Raw genomic sequence first — 19,561 nt, 5'->3', positions numbered from 1 at the left:
CAGCATTAAAAGTTCGTGAGTAGATAACCTCAAGCAAGAAGGTGAAGAAAATTCCCTAAATCTCCAAGATCAGCTGGAGCTGGAGCCTGTGCTACCACCTTTAGGCTGTACTACCACCCACCGGCTTAAAGTAGAAGCAACAAAAGCAGCGGGGTGGACAAAGCCTCTGCTCTGCTGTTGCAGCACACGGTAACCTAGCTCCTGCAAGGCTGTGAAGCCCAACGGTTGAAGGCTCCTCATTCCTGATGGATTTAGCTGCAGTGGCTAGAGAGATTACTAACCCCCACTATGGTCCTCCTTGACTATAGCTAAATGTGGCAGGCATTTTGGCTTTTCAAGGCAGGGCTTCTGCCTGGGCATATGGGATTTTCTTGGTAGCTGGTCCAAGACTAGAATTTTTTTTCTACGAAAAAACTGAGGGAGTTTAAATGTGTCATCACTTAGAAATCTTCTCTTTTTTTTTTTTTTTTTTTTGTAAGGGAACCTTAAAATATTTACCATTTTCAAATGTAAAGTTCTCTTCATAGATGTAGATCTAAGCTATCTTGCTCTTCTTTTTCATTCTGGAAGGCGTTTCACTCAGGATCACTCTCTACAGCTCAAGATCTTAGTATTTGGAAACAGTTCCTGTGCAAATTAAGCTTGGTACTGATTTCTTAGTATTGCAGGTAAAACTACTTAACCTTGAAGGTTATCGTCAGCAGAAGCAATGAACTGCTATGGGTTTTGATAATGTCAATGTAATCCAGTGCATCTTTAAATCTTTAAACAAGTTATTATATGATTTGGTCAGATAAATAATCAAATCTGTTTCTTTTCATGTCAGTAATGTGCATCCTTCTATAATTTCTTTAGGCTTCATAGCACCTGCAGTAGCATTGCTCAAGAGTGGAACAAAATGTGTAGATCCAAAAATAATTAAATACAAATATCAATCTTTATATGCCTACTTCAGGCATAGTTTATCATATAACTAAATATTTAGGTAAGACAGATCACATTCATTTTTGTCCAGGAGCTATGTGGAAAAACGTGGACCTCTAACATTCAGTCCATCCTGCATATTTTGTGAATGAAGCTTTTGTTATATATAAATACATACACCTTACAGTAAACAGGTATCTTTTAGTAAGCCACAGCATTAGTTTCAATTAGACACTTGCCTAACATGTACCTAACTATAAGAATATAAAAACTTTTAGCGTTATCTCTGTTAGGATAACTTTAAAATTTTTGCTTCATGTCATAGAAAAAAAGTAAGATTTGTGTGTAGACTCTTTTGTTGATGTTAAACATTAGCTTGTTTCATACACTCGATAACCAACCTTTAGCAGCTCAGCTCACTAAATATAACGTCTTGCTTTACATCAGTTCTATCTGAAGAGCTCTTCACGTTAAAAACAGGTAACGTAGGGCTATTGTTACTGGCTTCGTACCTTGGAACCCAAGCAAGAGGAGAAAGATGAACACTGTACAGAGAAAGATGCAAGTACAGCTTTCTGGGTGTATGAATATCAGTATCGGTGGATTTTGAGATTTAGATTTTATTTGCAGGCTGGCAAAAACAGTAAATATTGAGCCTAATACCGAGTGTGAACGCTTGGGACTTTTTTTATGATATTCCTGCTGGGTGAGACTGACCATGAACAAGGAGACAGCCAAGGTAGTACAAATACAACAACAGAGCGCATGTGTGGATCTTGTCAGTATTATGAGAATGCCTTAATTTTATGACTTCTATAGACTACAGTTCACAGATGAACTGTGACCTTGTTATTCTGTATCATGTCTTAAAAAAGCCGCAATTTATTTATTGTCTGTACTTTTATAGCAGTTCCTTAAGAAATTCTCCATGTACTGTCCATGATTTTCAGTAATAAAAATATTTTGGAGCATTTCCAACATAGAACTATACTAGTTATAGGAACTGTGTGACTTTTGTTTGTGGTGTGCTTTGAAGATACAACTTACATTTTCCATACAACTGTTTAACATAAATGCCCACTTCAGAATATGTGAATTTTTCCTCTCATTAATATGAACAATATTGCATGACAAATACTCAACTGTATAAGCTTCCTGAGATCTTTTTTTTTTTTTAATATTTTAAATCATATCACCTGTTTAAAAATAACTGCATTTTGGCTCCATTCAGCAGAGGGCAAAGTTGTTATTTGAGCAGTTGATTCATTTAATTAAAAAGCTGTTCTAAAGTTACTTTAAAATTTTTTGTAATGTCAGTATTAGTGTGTTTAGGAGTATTTGGCTGTAGCCTTAAGTTGCTACACTAAGTTATAGGTGTGTCATTTCATTAGATTTCACTGAGGAGTGACAAGCCTTCAAGGATTATTTATGCATAAACTGAAAGATACACCTTTTGGAAATGCAACTGTAGCTGCAGTGGAACATCTAAATAGCGAAATATTTATGACAGCAAGTAGTATGGGAGGCAGCAGGGAGCCCTTCTTCAAAGTCACATGGCTGTTCCTTTCTGCATGCTTATATGTAATTATTTTTCTAGACTCTTTATGTTAAAATTTGGGTAAGTTTTACATTAGAACTGCTTTTGGAGCCTACCAGTTTTGACTTCACAATCTTTGTTTTAATTTTTACTAAATGTTGCTGCAGATACTGTTTAGAACCTGGTCCCTGTTGCTATTGGGAGACAAGACCATACGGTTTTCAAAGCTTTACCTATTCAGATATAATCCTTGCTCTACAACTGCATACCTTTCTCTGTGCTTGCAACACAAAATCAGCAGATATGTTGTTTCCCTAATGCATTCCTTATTCCTCCAAAATCTGAATTTTGGATATTTGTAGTGAGTTATATTGGCAGTAAAACAGAAGTAGAAAAACTGTTGTTCAGAGGAATACAACAATTTATGATTAACACCCGCTAGATACTATATGAGGCTGCACACAAAAAGGTTCTCAGAAACAATGGTGCAGTTCGATACCGTCAGGTGAAATGCAAGACCACAACAGGGGTTAGATAGCGATTAGTTTATTGATAATATACTCACACTGCAATCAGCGCGGGGAGCCCCAGTAACCGCACGGAGGGTTGCAAGGGAAGAGCGGTCAGTCTGGTCAGGCGCCCGATTGAGGCTCAGTCCAGGGACGTCCCTGCCTCAACTTAGATATTTTTTCTTTTTGACAGCCGGTTATTTTTATATATATATCTCTATATCTATATCATGCCCCCTGGTTACCCATCAAACAATACAATGCTGCAATAATTAGAAACTCAGGTCACTGTGACCTGATGATCATCATTGGGGGCAGGATGTTTGCTTTGTGAACTGGGACTAGATCACGTGCATCGAGCCATGTCCTTGACTCCTCGCCGATCTTCCAAGTCCTCCCCTTGCAACTTGTATGTCCCAACGTGGTGCATTTCTCTGTACAAACTGCAGGGACCAGGTTCCAAAACTTGGAGTGGACGATTTTATGCATAGTTTTTCTTTCACCTCAATCAGTACATTAAGGGGGGGGAAGAAAAAAAAAAATCCTTGTGGTATAGCTATTTACACTTGCAGCAGCACAGATACTTGTGTGTTAAAAGATTTTTATATAAAAGTGTGTTTCCTATTATTTCCCTATTTAAAAAAAAAAAAAAATCTAATGCAGAAGTATTCTTAAGCTCCTTCCCCAATATAATCTGAAAATTTATACTGTGTTTTAGGAAGACTTTTGAAATAATGTACACAAACAAAGATTACCTGAAAATACTGCCTGAAGGAAGACAATGAGAATGGCAATATGCCATCAATAATGCTCAGAAATGCAGCTATTTTGAGGTTAGCATTTCTTTTTTTCCACTTGGCTGTCTCTATTCTGGCTGATTCATATCAATCCCAAAGCAAAAATCATCAATAAGGTGCTTCATTAAGACATGGAAAATAGTCTTCAGTCTTGAAGAGGACTGGAGGTTCATAGAGGGTCTGCTGTTGTCGTGAGGAAGACGATTTCTGCAAATTAGATAAGTTTATTTTTCGCCTTCTTAAAAAAAGCAAGTTTTAAAACAAAGCCTACAGAGCTAAAATGCAAAGCAAGAAAACTTTTAAGGCGTATCTCCTTAGGTGAATCTTTAGTCATAGCTCAGATGAGTCTGGCATATTCTTAATGTTAGTGACGAAAAGCAGCCTTTGACTTTTGCCATTCTACCACCTGAACACCCTCAGTCCTGGAAAGTGTACGATATGCCAGCTTTGCAGGAGCCAGACAGGTAATCTTTTCCAGCTGATGGCAGAGTCATTGTAACCTTCATCCTTCCAAAGCCATATACCTTTACCTTTCCTGCTCCAGCCTTTGAGTTCTCCTCAGCCGCTTCCTTTGAGTTAACCCTAGCCTGTGTTCTCATTTACTCAGTTAAGAAAGTCTTCATATGGAAACACACCTCGCAAATGTTTCTTTCGAGAAGGCTGCTGCTCCTGCTGGGCTTCTTCGTCAAGTATACGTTAGCATATACGTAATATGACATACCGTTGAAAATAATAGGGTAGTGGACTGGAAAAGAGCTGTTGCACTGTTTTTAAGGAAAAGTGTACACGTTTCTTTTAAATATCAACGGTACGTTGTTTTGCTACACCAAATGGCTCATTTAAAGCGACAACAGCAAGGACCATTACTGACTATCATGTCAGCCTTCCTGCATGTAAATAATGCTGCACTGCAACACAGACCCAGTATATGTTTTCAATACATGGTCTTAAATAGAAGGCTTGAAATCAAGACTTCATTCATTAAAAATTCTTTTGGACTCATGAAAAGATTTTGATTAAATATTTTGCAGAGCTCTCAGTCAGTTTGTCTGCAGAGTTTTCAGGTACTTTTTTGCCTGTCTGGGATGAGGAAATTAGAGTCTTCACCAATAATAAAGTTAAAAGCATACCAAGTATCATTAGTATACTTGTGGAATGCTTTTACAGTACCAAAACGAGGATATAATTAAGCATACCTACAAAACAGCTACGTGGAATTTTTCCAATATTCAGTTGAGCTGTATATTTGTACTCCGTATGAAATAAGTACATATCTTCCTGTTATATACAAAATTGCCGATTTACGACATTTAAATTGAATTTGTCTTTAACTTTACGATACCTTTAATTCCTCTCAAATAAGTTTGTTTTGCCATTCAAGTTGTAATGAAATAAAAAAAAAATATAAACAAAGATCAGATCTATAAATAGCGGATATTATCAATGTTCTCTATATCAGAAATTTTGCCAAATGTAAAAACAATCTTTGAAATCAAAGTTCTGTTTTTAAAAATTATTTCCTATCCTGTACTGCCCTATGAAAAAACACCTTGCAAGCAGGGGAAACTAAGGTGACAGGTATTCTGCAACTCATGACGCTGATTTAAGAGGCACTATATTTGCATATGTGCAAGAAGGGGATAATTTCAATCCAGTGAGGAAATTCATAGGCAGGGACAGTACCCACAGTTGCCTAAGTACACATTTATGAATAGTTATTTTTGCAGCTGCTTAGCAGACATTTTTACCTTTTGAGAGAGTCTACATCCTTAGTGATATTAGAAGTCTTACAGTACTGTACTTTACACTGCCTGGTATTCACAAGGGAAGAACTTGGGGCAAAATCTGAAAGTGAGATTACAAATACAGAGCTTAAGAAATACAAAATATATCCTTTGTGTAAAGAAACAGATACATTTAAAAGGGAAGAGAGTGAGGGGGCTTGACTAAATTAAAATTGTAGCAGGCAAACATGAACTACAGCTACAGTGAAAATCACGACGTGGGTATAGCCGCCTTTTCCAAAGGATTGATTTATTGAGTGAGCTAGTTAAATGTTAGGCATAAGAAGAAATCTCTATAGGCATTTTCATTCAGACATGCTTGTGTTTACTAGTGCAAATAGATATTCTACTATGCAATACTCAGTACTGCTGTGGAACAGTGACCTGCCTTTCAGTATATCAATTAATACCAGCAAGTTCTAAGTGTTGATTTTATTGCTACATACTCAAACCAAGGAACCACTGGACATGTGAGGTTCAAATTCCTGACACTTTCACAGACTTTCCACCTTATTAAATGTGGAAAAACTGCTAAGCTGACGAAGCGTTCCCATGCAACACTAGAAAAAGCACTTTCTTAGAACTTTCAAACTTTTCAATTGAAGATGATAATTTCGTCTTGACAACTGTTTTTAGCAATGAAACAGAAAATACTGTTGAATATTCTTCAAGGCAACTGCTGCAGTTGTTCGTTCTTGTAATTGGCCCATAAATAGCAGCTTTGTGTTGTTTCTTTCAAAGAGAAAAATGACATCACTCTAAACTTACACACCAAAGAAAATGAAGGAATGAGAAGTTAACTAACTTAAATACTGCACAGAAAATAGCAGTGAAGAACAGGTTTCCTGAACTAAGAAAGCTTGCAATATGTAGGAACACAAATACCTCAAAGAGCCACAACCATATTCCTCTTTCCCTCTTCAAACCTACTTTATTTCAGCATTCTCACCAGTATTATGATACAGAAGCCTGAGATAGTACAGGATGAATATAGGAAAAGATAAAGAAAAGAATCTGGGAGCTGACAAGACGCAAGGAGGAGTACTTATAAATGGTGTACTGGCAGGTGATAAGAAGCATTGGGTGTTCAGAAGATTTTTTTTTTTTTTTTTTTAAACCAGCAGTTTATTTTAAAACTAGGGCATAGTGCCAGTTTAAGGCTAGGTAAGGCATCTCTTTGAAACATACCAGAGAGACCATTTCAAGTCTTCCATAGAGAAACAGTCCACATCTAGTAACAAGGAAAGACAGCGAAAACTGTATCCTTAGAAAGTTTAACAAGGTGCTTACATGATTACTGAACTGTGTGGATTGAGTATAAACAGAACCTTTATTTTAAAAATGTTGTGCAGCATAGCTTTCATTTCCTTTTTTGGTAACATTTCTGGAGTGATATTATTAATGCAGTATGATCCTTTATCAGTGTTGTCTGTACAGGCTCTTCCTACTTGCTTTGCATACCATCAGAGATCAGGGGTGCTTTAATATAAAGGCTTGTGCATTATGTGCTTGTTTGTGCCCTTCACGTTCCCTTCTTCATGTATTCAGCCTTATTTTGGAAAGTTAGCAAATCCTTGTAAGAATTTGTGTTTTTTAAGTTTGGGGTTTCTTTGTTACTAAGTCTGAGAACTTTGCAGAAATCCTAATACAGTATATAAAAGTTTTACGTTTAAATTCAGATATATGTGCAACAAACTTACTATTATTTTAATCATCCACTCTGGCAAGCAGAGCAACTGAGCTGGTCACATGGTAACAAAAGCTTACTTACATTAAGGAAGGATGGTATGCTGATTGTGTGCAAAATTTTCTTGAATGTGCTCGGAAAAGCTCCAAGGTCTGTTTCTGCCTTTATGACCCGTTCTTCCAGTCCAGCTACGCTATTTCCAATCATCTTCACAAAAGCCTAGTGTGAAAAAAACAAAAGAAATCCAACTTTTTCACTAACAAATTAAAACAGGATTACGTGTTGCACAACAGTGGTGAAAGTTCCATTACTTAAATGAGAACAAGTCAAAAACTCCATGCTCTATTTCCCTTCCACCTACAAGTCCATTTTATTGCTAAAAATTACTTGAGATACTGAAAAGGCTGCAAAATCAGGTTAAATCTAATAAAACAATCAGTCTTCGTTTTCCTACTTGCCTTTCAAATAACTAATTTAGACATCTTAGAATTTAGACTTCTATCTGCATTTCTACTAAAAGTGGGACCAAGGATCTGAATCATAGTTTTGAAGCTTTACCAGGGATCAACAGACCTCTCATTCTACTACTCTCCGAATAGCTCGCAAGACAATAATTTTGAAAGATACTATTTAAAAAAAAAAAAAAGGAAGAAAAAGTGGTACTATTGCTTTCTGAAAGAAAGGTGTCTGCCTTGCTTCAAGCAGTAAATAAAAAAAAAAAATTTATTTTAAAAAAGGCATTTTGTTTTAGAATACCCACAGTCTCCAGAAATTCTTAATAAATTGTGTTCTCTTTATTAACCCTGAAGTATTTAACCCAGATTGGTCATGGAAAGCAAAACAGATTTGAGCCCGCTCCACATGCATGCATGCACACACACACAATTACAGCTTATCACTGATTACTCCCCCGTGTTAAGAAATGGAATACATCTAGAAGATATCAAATACATACCTCTAGTTTGTCAATCTTCCTGTATATCTGTCTCATTTCTGTAGCTTTTGTGTAAATTTGAGGTATACTTTCATTGACAACCTGAGAGGAATCACTTCGAATCTAAAGATGATTCAAAGAAATAATACAAAAATCAATGAAAAAACCAAAATGTTTAGTAGATTTCATTCTGGAAACTAGAACTGTGCTCCAATTAACAGATTAAAACTCATAGTTTAAAAATATCAGATTAGTATTAGTACAAAAATACTAGATTAAAACTAATAAGCTAGCTTCTTCATATAGTTTAGTAAGTGCCTTTGAAGAAAAATTATTTTGCATAGGCAAACATTTACCTTTATAATTATATTAAAAATAGGCAGCTACAACTTTATCAGAACTAAGAGATGGAACATTTCCCAAGACATACTAAGGAATTAAATATATTAAACTAAAATTTTGACTTAAATTTTACTACCTGTATGTTTCCTCAACTTTGCTAAAAAAGTCAGGCCGCAAAATCTTGTTTTATTGGGATAAAAAAAAAAAAATAGTAAAGTTCCCCTTTGCAGGAGAACCACATGTGCTATGCTTTAAAAGACAGTCTGTATACCAGTGTCAGCTTATAGGAACTTTCCATTCAGTTCCCCCGCCTCCCCCCATGCAAAAGTGAAAACAAAGCTGCCTTTCTGATGAAAGAGAGTCCCCTAAAGGCAAATCTAGCTTTGGAGGTTTGGCAACTTCGATCAGATACTTTGATTACAAAAACCACAGAGGATGTCTTCATGTATTTTAAAGCAGAAGCAGAGTATCATATTGTTCTTTTAAACATCTGTCATTGCGCCATTCAAAATGGGTTTCTATGTATGTACACGGGCGAATATACAATTAAGTAAAAATGCAGTTATATAGCTATATGGGCATATTCTGCTCTGACATGAAAGTTTGGTAGTTTTCATCCATGACTTACCTAATTATCAAAATGAGTTATCTAACTATCGAATGTGTTTTCATACTGCAACCTGCCTAGACCAAAGACTGCTTCCTATCTCTGTCTCATTTAAAAACACAAGCACACGTTAAACTGTATTCTGACTTCAAAAGCACAACTATATGCAAGTTATACGTACCATGTCCAGCATTCCCACAAACTCGTCCACTCTGGTCAGCAAATCTTCCAGACTCTTGTCTAAGCTGTCTATCTGCAAAAGAGAAATACTTGAAAGGTTCTTGAAAACACACAAAAACCCGTCTCCCAAAGCAAGCCTCGGAGTACCGACACCAGCCAGACGAAAACCAGCTCAACAGGAATCCCACAGCCTTGCCACCTCTCGGCCGCGCCGCTGACCAGACACACCGGTACATCTTGTCCCGCACACAGACGCACGGAGGCCGCCTAACCGGCGCAGCGTGCAGAGCCGCCCCGCTCTCTAACGCGGCCAAGCCGCGCCGCTTCGCAGAGCCGCCCTCAAGTGACACCCCCTTCCCCGTCCGCCTGCTCCCCGGCACAGCCGGGGCGGCCTCGCTATGTGCGCCGGACACCCGGCGGCGGGGCCGGGCCGGGCCGGGCCGCTCCCAGGGAAGGGCCCGCCGTTGCTCCCTCTCCCCGGGGAGCCCGGCAGGCCCGGCCGCAGGGGCGGTGTGGAGGCCCCCGCCCGCCCGGCCCCTCACCTGCTCGCTGAAGAGGCTGCGGTCGGCGAGCAGGTAGGCGGAATAGGCGGCGGCGGTGGCGCTGAGCGACGCCTCCGAGACATCCTCGTCCTCCGGCTCCCCGAGGCCGGAGGCGTTGCTGTGGCTCTGCGAGACGTTCCCGCTGTCGGCGCCGGGGCAAGCGCCCGGCGGGTCGGCGCCAGCCCTCTCACCCGCTCCCGCGGCGGCCGCCATGCTGCCGCCACCCGCCCGCCCCCTCCGCGCGTCAGGCGGCGCCGCCGCTCACGTGAGGCGGGGCGGGGGCTCCCCCGTCCGCCGCGGGGCGGGGCCGGCGCAGGCGCGCTCGCGATGGACGGACTGTGAGGAGGCCGGCGCTGCGGCCTCCCCCGGCCCCTCGCCCCCGGCGCGGAGGAACGGCGGCTCCGGGACCGGGACCACGTATCGCCGGCCTCGGGGCACGCAGGCGCCGTCCTCGCGCTCCAGGCTCCGCAGGTCCGGCAGCGGCCGCTGCCTCTCACCGGCCCCGGGGCGGGAGCCCGGGCTGTCGCCTCCGAGCTGCCCCCCGCCCCTGGGCGAGGGCCTACCGTGCGTCGGAGAGCGAGAGACAGGAAGGTGGCTCCTTCTGCGAGCACCTTTGTGGGGGCTTTGTCCTCTAAAGAGGAGTAACGTGCCTCTCGTGCCTCCTTCCCTCAGCCACCCGCCATTAAAGCCCCGTTCAAGAATTCAATCTCGCACCCGAAGGGGCCTCGGCGCTTAAGACCTCAAGGGCTGGGTCTTGCCTCCACCCGGCACCCTCTGCCGGGAACAGTCTGAATTGAGAAAGGGGTTCATCTTAAAAAGGCAACTAGTATGAGACAACTTCAGTTATCAATATGGTGCATGCAAAAATAGCAGCTTTTTTTTTTCCTAGTTGATGCAAATGAGCACACAATGTTTGCAAGCCTTAAAAGTGATTTTGCAAAGTGTTAGGTCTAAAGCTGATACATTAATACTTTGCTATTTTCAGCTTCTAATTGAAGTCTTGGGGACAATATTTTCACGCTGATGTGTGAAATGGAACTTGGTTTCCTACGTCCTGGGATGAATTAGCTGGAAGAGTTTGGATATTTTGTACTAGCACGCTTTATTTGGACAGTCACCGAGTGGTCTCCAGGCAAAGGCGTGCAGCGTGGCAGTGTATTGCTAAGCCAGAGGTATCCCGGGCTTTTTCTGAGGAGCCAGAACTACCCCAAGCCCTCAAAGCCATGAGGTTTGAAGCCAGCCTTGCTCTGAGGAGCACAGCAAACTTCTTGATTCCCATGGGAATCGGTATAACAGTACCCTTTAGTAAAAGCAGTACTGGGAAGAAACATTATGGGAAGAAACTTGGTAAAGGCAACAACAACCGGGGGAATCAAAGTCTGTGCTGGTACAGAGAAAAGCATTACTCAAACGGTTATGTATTTGTAGAGTCATCAAAACTAAGTATCTTGTTTCTACAAGGAAGTGAGATACTTCCACAGAAAGATGTGCTTGAGCATAGGGGAAAGGATATAGCGTAGAAGTAAGACAGTGCACATTTTATTGCAGACAGGTCACATTTTCATCAGTTAAATAAGGTAAAATGAGTAACTTCAGCCAGATAAATCCACTTATTCATAAAAGTAGTCTTACTTAAGGTGTAACAAAATTTTCCTGGTAAGATGGTCTGAGTGACTGAAGCACATCCAGCTATTCATTTTTTTTACTGCACCAATAATCAGATTTTTTTAAAAATGACAACCTTTGGTACAAAGTACAAACACAGTTTTAAGATGAACAGTATCAATGTTCTATTCTTACTGTGCTGGGAAAAACAAGTACGGCTCTATAACTGCTGTGATACCTAGAAGAGGTTTAATTAGAGTAAGTGAAAGAATTTTAAAATAGACTTTTAAAGCAAATCTAAAAGAAACATACTAAGTTCAATGTCCCAAACATATTTAACAATGAGCAGAAGACTGGTTGTTCCACAGGTATTCTAAATTAGCGACAATGAATTAGTCCGCACATCCTTTGTCCAGCCATTACAGATTCCAAAATGGAATGTAATTTTTTCAAACCAAGACTTCTGACTTTTCATATCCATACAATATTTAAGAAATGTCTATTCCACCATATAAAAAAGCTTTAATGTACTACAAAGTTAAAAACAAAAAGAAAATGACACAAGCTAAAAGTAGAAAAATACATTGTAAAACATTTATATTTTGTTCCTTACACTGATCAAGATATAACAAAATATTTTAGATTAGACCACTTTCATAAATTCATGGCATTTTCAGAAGCAGACAGTTATCGACTCAACAGTCACTGGTTACCCACTAGCCAGCACCCAGTAAAGATGTCTGGCCATCACAAACATCCAGTATATTTTACGTTTCCAGAAATCCTGTGTAGACATTAAGCTTTGTAATTACTGGAAGAGTCCAAAAATAACAGAACTATTCTAAGTTAGGGTTGACAGTCGGTCAGCATCCCTCCTCTGTATAGCAATCAGCCAATCTTTTGTAAGGAAAGACCTTGTGGATTTAGGTTGCCCCGAATGTACAGCAAGGACCTGCGTCGGCTCTGAGGTGAGGGGGACAGTCCTAGCACGCTCTTCCACTTCGGTTGCCTTCTCACTTGCATCCCTAAATTCACATGAACCATGATACTGAAAAAACAGAGATGATGGGAGAAAAACAATTTGAAAAAGAGGTATTATCTAATAAATATCAGAAAAGAATACATTTACACATAATGGAGCTGAACCTAGTTTTAAGCCCTTACGGTCAGGTTTTTCTTTCCCCCTGCAGCACAGGCAGGGGTAGGCGGGCAGGCCTGCCTCTGAGCAGCAGGTGGTGCTGATCCCACAACAGTAACAGCAACATCCGCTGACACCGCCTCCTTAGGCTTTTAAAAAAATATATATATCTCTCTATAGTTTCTTTTGGAAAATGTATTTGCAGCATCTCCCTAACGTTGTTACCACCAGAGTAGGAAACCGCTACTTTTATAGAGCTTGTCTGGATTAGACATAAGGTTGCAGATATGGTGTAAACAAGTTAGTGTAAGGTCTATATGTAATGGTGGAAGATTGGATGGCTACTAAGAAGCACTCTCTTTAAACTGGTATTAGAAGAAAACCAGATTCCACTTCAAATAGACTGTTACTATTAAAATCTAATTCATATACATGCATGTATAAATACATCCACCCATGCATTCAAACCCAAGTATGTAGCACTGCCATTGGTAGCCTATAAGACTGCTTAGATTTATACCAACTAAAACAAATTTGTGTTCTCACTTCAGGGCTGGGACATAAACCAGGTTTTACACTCTGGCTTTCTCCTGACAAATTTTGCACTGCATGACAGTTTTATGTCTAACTCCAGATGCCACGTTTCCTAGAAAGCAACAATTTTCTGCACCCATGAGCTCTATGAGAATATCAGCTCTCTGTTCTGTGCATAACATGTTGCAAGAGTCAATTGTCCCAATTGGCACTTAAGACTGAAAGGAGAGTTGCGGGAATTGCTACTAAAGTGTAATGACTGTTCCGTCTTCCTCGATACCTCCTCTGGGGATAACCAGACTGTGTCGGGGATCAGTTTTTAAGGAACTGAGTAGTTTGTGGATGTTGCCGTTGCTTTCTCGGCCAGAGTTGTTGTTGAGCACCAGGTCCCTTTGAAGTCTGTGGCTAAGGCTGCTGCCATTGATTCGAGAGAGGCCACTGGAAGTAAGGCTGTGCAGTTTAGGAATGTGCTGTGGCTCCAGACCGCCCTCAATGACAATGTCAGCCTCTTCGTCACTCTCCATTTCATCAGGGTGGAAGTTCTGCAGCACGTGGGATGTAGACAAGCTATGGTGACTAGCAGTGCTGTCTGTAGACTGGCCAGAGCTACCAGACATCCTACTGCTTCGAATAATATTGTTCCTCTGGTTTGCTGGCTTGACCGTGATAATAAGGTTATGGCTGTTGGCAATCATCATGTCTGTGACTTGGTCGAGAGTCTTTCCTGCTACTTCAATGCCATTAACTTCCAGGACTTCGTCATTCACAGCCAGCAAGCCTGTGCTCTCCGCTAAGCCTCCAGGAACCATACGAGAGATGAAGATACCAGGTACTTTTTCTAGTCCATGAGGAGTAACCCTTACGCTGGTGCCATCGCGAATGTAAAATCCTAAGGGTTTCTCACACCCATGTCGATACAGCCTCACTCTCCTGTGTGTTTCAGGAAGAATGTCCACATCAATTATGGAAGACACTGGTCTAAAATCATGAGGCATGCTGATGTTAATGTGCGGACGCCGGCGGAGGTTGTCATTGCGGAGTGTCACCAGAGCCTTCTTCTTCCGTGATAGCGTGTTAGTCCCAAAATTACTGTAGTCCACTTCATCTGAAAGAGAAACAGTACCAATGTATCAATCAAAGAGAGTACTACGATCTACATGGCATCTTCCTCATAAATCTGGTTCAGTGAAGCCACACTCCTCATAATATGGGAAAAATCAAATTAATTCTTCCACTTACTCTAACTGTTGTTTCATTTTATGTCCATCAGCACATCATTCAGAATAAATGAATTGTTTTCAGTGACTACCCATATTTCTTCCATATTTTGAGGGAAAAAAAGACTTCTGATTCTCAGGTCCTGTTGTCAGCTGCGCAGAATGCAATTACTTGCAGCTGCAGGCCTGATAGACCATCTTAGATGTGAGACCATATTTTCAGAGTTGAATTGTAATTTTACACATACATCTCAAGTGGGCAAGGAGTGTATACACATTCCTAAGCTAAAAGTCTGAATCTGGGAGTATTTTAATATCCAATACACAGCCTTAACTGATAGCAGACCTTAGGTACAAACATGAAAGCAGGGTGTGAGAGAATAGCTGGATATGTGTTTTTAGCCTAGCCTTTTTTAGTAAGGAATTTATGTTAATATGCATCTCTCGGTACAGCGCTTTTCTCTTTGGAATATTTTACTTCACTTCAGCTGAATTTGACAGCAATAAAAAGTGCTAAAAGTGCCAAGTACTGAAAAAGTTCTGTGTAAGCAAGCAGCCCGGTTGAAAGAGAAGCAGGGAGACAGAAACTGCTCTGCTGCCTAGTCCATATGCTAAGGATCACAGAACAGGCACGGACTCACAGACGCACTCCTGCCCTTGAGAGGAAGATCCACAGGAGAGCAGCCTTTGTAGAGCCTACTGTTTAAGGAATTGTTTAAATATTTCTGTCTCTGTAGTGGTATCTCAAGGGCATGTGCAAAGTGATCAACTTTAAATCAGCCAAGAAATATGATGAGTTATTCCATATAAGATGCGCTTTGCATAAAAAATACTTAGTCATGAAGTTGTTAATGTACAAAATGCGTCACTGCATTTCACATTAAAAATACTGTGCATATTTTAAACATGAAGCATGCACTAGCTGGAAAATTACTTCACTGGGAGTTTAAGCATGCTAACACTTTTCAGATAAACTAATAGACTTTAAGTTTATTCTACTGTTGAAGACGAGCAGTAAAATACAAAAGTACAATTATTGACCTGCCACTAAGAAAATTCTGACAAATTAACCCTGCATAGTAATGTTTGAGAAAGTAAGACAATACCTCTACCTGATAAAGGTTGAAAAGAAAAAGTGTTAGTAAAAACAAGCTTATAATTACATTTTTATTTCTTGCAAGGTCTCATTTTCAAGTCAGCTTTCAAGGCGTATTATTGGCAGACTTCAATTAAGTGATATTAAGTTACACAACTTAAAGGACACTAAAAAAAGTGCTAAGCAGCAACCTGATCTAACTGAGCCTGCTTGGAGCAGGGTGTTGGATTAGCTGGCCTCCAGAGGTCCCTTCCAGCCTAAATCATTCTGTGATCCTACATAGTACTTTGGGCTGGAAAAAATCATTTGAAGACTTCAGAAACGCTCTTTCTGCACTCTCCTGTAACTTATTTACACTGGCTATACGAACACTGAGGATATTACAAGGCATATAGAAAGTCATCCTGAAGGAAAAGCTTCTGTGTACTCCTTGGACAAGTTTGTTAACTTCACACTCGCCTTTTGTCTCTCCTCCCAGGCTGTTCAGAGCCATACCACCTGCACAGGCCCTACTGTGTTATTTAGACTGGTGAGGCACAGCACTGGAAGTTCTTAAAACCACCCAAACACAAGAAGCTCCCAACTGGTTCCTGGAAGTGTATTCACAGCCAAGACAGTGACTGCGTGGAGATGGCACCTTCTCAAGTCCACCTGGTGAGCAGAGCCAGTGCAGTGTCTACTCTTTTGAATGCACAAGCCACCTGCGGCAGCTAAAGCCAGGTATTATTCTTTTTCTTTCATCAACGGGATCACTATCATCTACATTCACCTAGACTTTGAGTTTTGATGGATGATTTTAAAGGTTGGCAACAAATATTTTTTCCTTGTAAAGTATGGGTCCACAAGAGATGTCTTTCATCACCACAGTCTCAAACACTGCGCCCTACTAACCCTCAGAATTCACTGATAAATTTCTATGACAGTCCTATGAAAACAACTTGGGGATTCAGATTTAGAATCAAAATTCTTCCTCACTTGAAACATAGCGCTGTAGAATAGTAGCACTGTACCTTAAAGCCCAAGACAAGCTTTATCCCAAAATTTCAGTTTAAGATGGCAATGGAGGTTTATGCGTAAGACTGTCTCTTGCAGTACTGGCAAACCAAACTCAAAATAAAAGCTGCATCCCTTAAAGACTCAGAAAATTAGGTTGCTGAGTGCAGTTTATTGCACTGCAGGTAAAATGAAACACATGCCCTAGTTATCCATCAATTCCCTGAAAGCACCCAGGTAACTGTTCTCTCCCTCTCTCTCTATGTTAGTATATTAATACTGAATTACTTTAAGCAGACTTGCAAAAACTTTACCGAATAATTCACCTGGGAAGATTTGTTGACAACACTGTTTTCTTCCCGTTAAGTTAACAACCCAGAGAGCTAATTCTCACAACATGCAAGTTTGTGATGATCAGGTGATATCACAGGAGAAGTACGATTGTCCTCCTGACACACATAGGTCATTTCTGAAGCAGCTTCCTTTGGCTGAACCACCACGAGGGAATGGCATAAAAGAAGTGGTTGCTTTGTGCCTGTGACCTCCTCACCTGTGCTCAGCCCACTAATCTGTCTCCTCAGATGACTGCCAGCATTCCTAACCTCTGAGCAGCTTCAAAACAACCACCTCCTTTAATAACAAAAAGCCCAGCTTACCACAAAAATGCTATCTTTTTCCTCTAAACATGAACCAGGCAGAAGCAGGGATTACCTTACAAGTGATATAAGCTACTTTCAGTGTTGGACCACTGACCATTCTTGGATTTAGTATTTCGGGGCTGGAGCAGATTAAAAAGCGAAGTCCATGTGCTGTTGATGCCTGGACTTTTTGTTTTTAAAACAGCGTCAGGCATTTGTTTCCAACTCTGACCCTAAACAGGATTACATATGAGAAGGATGAAGTCCCAATTTTAACAGGTAAAACTGTTAAAACCTATTATAGGTTGGAGAAATGAGAGCTAATTTGGAGAGCTTCTACAAAAAAATACCAATTAACTCTATTTTCTAGAAAAAATTAAAGTACACAATACACGCTCCTTGACAGTACAGGGATTATTACATTATTTGTATTCAAGATGACCTGCTCACTAGCAGTTACGCTTGCTTGGGGCTTCACCTTAAAACAAAAAATTAAAAAAACAAACCCAGAACAAAACAGCCACACACCTTCCCCCTGCTATTCAGAGCCACTACTCCTGCTGTGGGAATAAAGCAAAGTATCTCTACTGAAGTTTAACATCAGCTGTTGCTGTAGCAGCAGAAAGTCATCAATTCCTAGCACAATGAAAAAAAAATTTCCTTCCTCACAAGGGAACTGGGAGAAGTCAGCCAACATCACTCCGTTTTATCAACTACAGGGTGGTCAAACAGTGGTGTACTGCCTATTTCCAGCTGGCACATGTCAGACTGAAATGAAAACTGTATCATTGCATAATTTAAAATGACACACTTTTAATGAAGGTCAGTAACTTGTTCTTAGGTTTTGAGTTTCTCACCATATAGGATTGCAAGCAGGAATGCCGCTTTAGCTAATGGAACAGACCGTGCTTGATGCTAGGTCTCGTGAAGACCTGTATATACCATATGGAACCAGACAGAGCTCATTTTTCACGTTTCATTTGCTGCAATATCAAATTCTCCTTTTGCAGAGCACAAAGTCTATAGAAATCTGCATGCATACTGACAGAAGTGCCATCAAGCGACACATCTGAATAGTGCTTAAAGCCCCATATTTTACAGGGTGTCATGTTTTGCTATGTCTTGAATAAGGCTGGAATGAAATGTTACATGCAGGTGACAGAGGGAGAATTAGTCTTTTAGGTGCTGAATATGATCCCCATTTCTTAGAATGGGGCAGATTACATGGAGCATTTTCATGTACAAGATGTAGTGCTTTCAGATGAAGATAAGCTGGACAGATAATCCTGGATAACCACTAAACTTCAGAAGACTTGGACCTAAATTTTACTTGTTTATCATTTGCTTGCTACTGAAAATACTGTTCCTGTAAAAAGAGGTGAAGATGAACATTTACCACTGTTTGAGAAAGAATCCTCAGCTTTCCAGTTCTGTCCTACATCAAACCACAACCCAAAGCTACACAAAAAAATACCTCCAGCTCATCTGTAGGCACTGAATATTATCACAATTCTTCTCCCCAAAAAGCTTCAGTTTTTGGTACATTTTAAGAAACATTTTGTTATCTGGCAATGAGTTACATAAACCCTTAAGTATTTTGGCTGCATCCTTTCTGTTAATATGTGCTTATTTTCCTTTTTTTTTTTTTTAAAAAAATAGAATTGTCACTACCCACTTACCCATGAGGACCTTTCTGTTAGAGAAGATATATGCTACAGGTCTCTTCATGCAGAGATGTACCTGTGCTCACTTTCTTGACAGCAGTGGTGGTGGTGGTTTTGTCTTTTTTTTTTTTTTTTAATCTGGTGGAATTACCTCCACTTGTCCAGCAACAGTAAAACCCACTAAAGGAGGTTTTCACTTCCAAGCATAGATATTTTATTATCAGAATATTATTATTTTTTAAACATATGTAGAAAGTTATAGATGGTAACATCTTTGAAGTACTCTTCTAACAATTCTGTAGTCAGCCTGTGACTTTACAGAATACATTTATACCTTCCTGGTGGGCATCAAAATCCTATAGTTAAGTCATACAGTACATAACAGCAGAGCATACTTAAAGGACCATTTATAAGGGAAAGAAAACTGCTTAGAGCATCTGGTTGTAGCCAAAAGAGTATTGTATTTCTTTAATTTACATGAAACAAGAAATTATAGACCTTCTGAAAAAACCACCAGGAGCACCACTCCCACTGCTTGGACAGCTGCTTTTCATAGGAACTGCCTGCCAGATGAAATACCAAAGCTTAGCCAGATAAGATTGTATAAACAAGCTGAATTCCACAGAGAAGCAGACTGCCAGGCTCCTATAGGAACAGTTCATTTCAGACTCTACGTTTTCAGTGTACATGCACTCATGGCTTATTATTTCCTCTGGGAACTGTGGAACATTAGTTGACAGCTCTGGAAAGTACTTCAAAGACAAAATTACTTCCACTAGGGAGAGCAGCACTTCAGGCAGCTTGGGAAGGAGGCCAATGAGTCATTAATAGTG

At 40.2% G+C, this 19,561-nt stretch overlaps 2 protein-coding genes across 6 annotated transcripts in view; both read right to left on the bottom strand.

The window, feature by feature from the left end:
• Positions 1 to 2,991: 2,991 nt before the first annotated feature.
• Positions 2,992 to 10,095, bottom strand: BLOC1S4 (biogenesis of lysosomal organelles complex 1 subunit 4). Of its 5 annotated transcripts, none has more exons than XR_012672408.1 (6): positions 9,844 to 10,094; positions 9,303 to 9,374; positions 8,194 to 8,295; positions 7,323 to 7,457; positions 5,516 to 5,612; positions 2,992 to 3,974 (listed from the first exon to the last, which is right to left on the bottom strand). XR_012672408.1 is itself a non-coding variant. In XM_075142234.1 (6 exons), exons 1-5 carry the CDS (start codon positions 10,054 to 10,056, stop codon positions 6,753 to 6,755), a joined length of 552 nt encoding a protein of 183 aa, XP_074998335.1. In that variant the 5' UTR covers positions 10,057 to 10,095; the 3' UTR covers positions 5,597 to 5,612; positions 6,740 to 6,752. The 5 variants fall into 5 exon arrangements, 3 of the variants coding, with proteins under 3 accessions (XP_074998333.1, XP_074998335.1, XP_074998334.1); XR_012672407.1 differs by lacking the exon at positions 5,516 to 5,612 and having other exon boundaries at positions 2,992 to 3,473; positions 3,726 to 3,974; positions 9,844 to 10,090; XM_075142234.1 differs by lacking the exon at positions 2,992 to 3,974 and adding an exon at positions 6,740 to 6,782 and having other exon boundaries at positions 5,597 to 5,612; positions 9,844 to 10,095.
• An 844-nt stretch (positions 10,096 to 10,939) lies between these two features.
• Positions 10,940 to 19,561, bottom strand: part of PARD6G (par-6 family cell polarity regulator gamma) — a 68,732-nt gene continuing 60,110 nt past the window's right edge. Inside the window, exon 3 of the mRNA XM_075142231.1 lies at positions 10,940 to 14,225. Coding sequence (XP_074998332.1) covers positions 13,366 to 14,225 — 860 coding nt within the window. The 3' untranslated portion in view covers positions 10,940 to 13,365. The remainder of the gene's footprint in view (positions 14,226 to 19,561) is intronic.

Source organism: Calonectris borealis, chromosome 2 (genome assembly GCF_964195595.1).
Source record: "Calonectris borealis chromosome 2, bCalBor7.hap1.2, whole genome shotgun sequence".
Lineage (NCBI taxonomy): Eukaryota > Metazoa > Chordata > Aves > Procellariiformes > Procellariidae > Calonectris > Calonectris borealis.
This window is presented reverse-complemented; position numbering and strand designations above follow the sequence as displayed.

Excerpts from the sequence above, each read along its gene's own strand:
- BLOC1S4 (XM_075142232.1), bottom strand. The coding sequence starts at position 10,056 with ATGGCGGCCGCCGCGGGAGCGGGTGAGAGGGCTGGCGCCGACCCGCCG. Across the intron at positions 8,296-9,302 it reads TTGTGGGAATGCTGGACATG|ATTCGAAGTGATTCCTCTCA; the intron begins GTACGTATAACT and ends AATCATCTTTAG. Across the intron at positions 3,975-7,322 it reads GCATACCATCCTTCCTTAAT|AAATCGTCTTCCTCACGACA; the intron begins GTAAGTAAGCTT and ends TCTAATTTGCAG.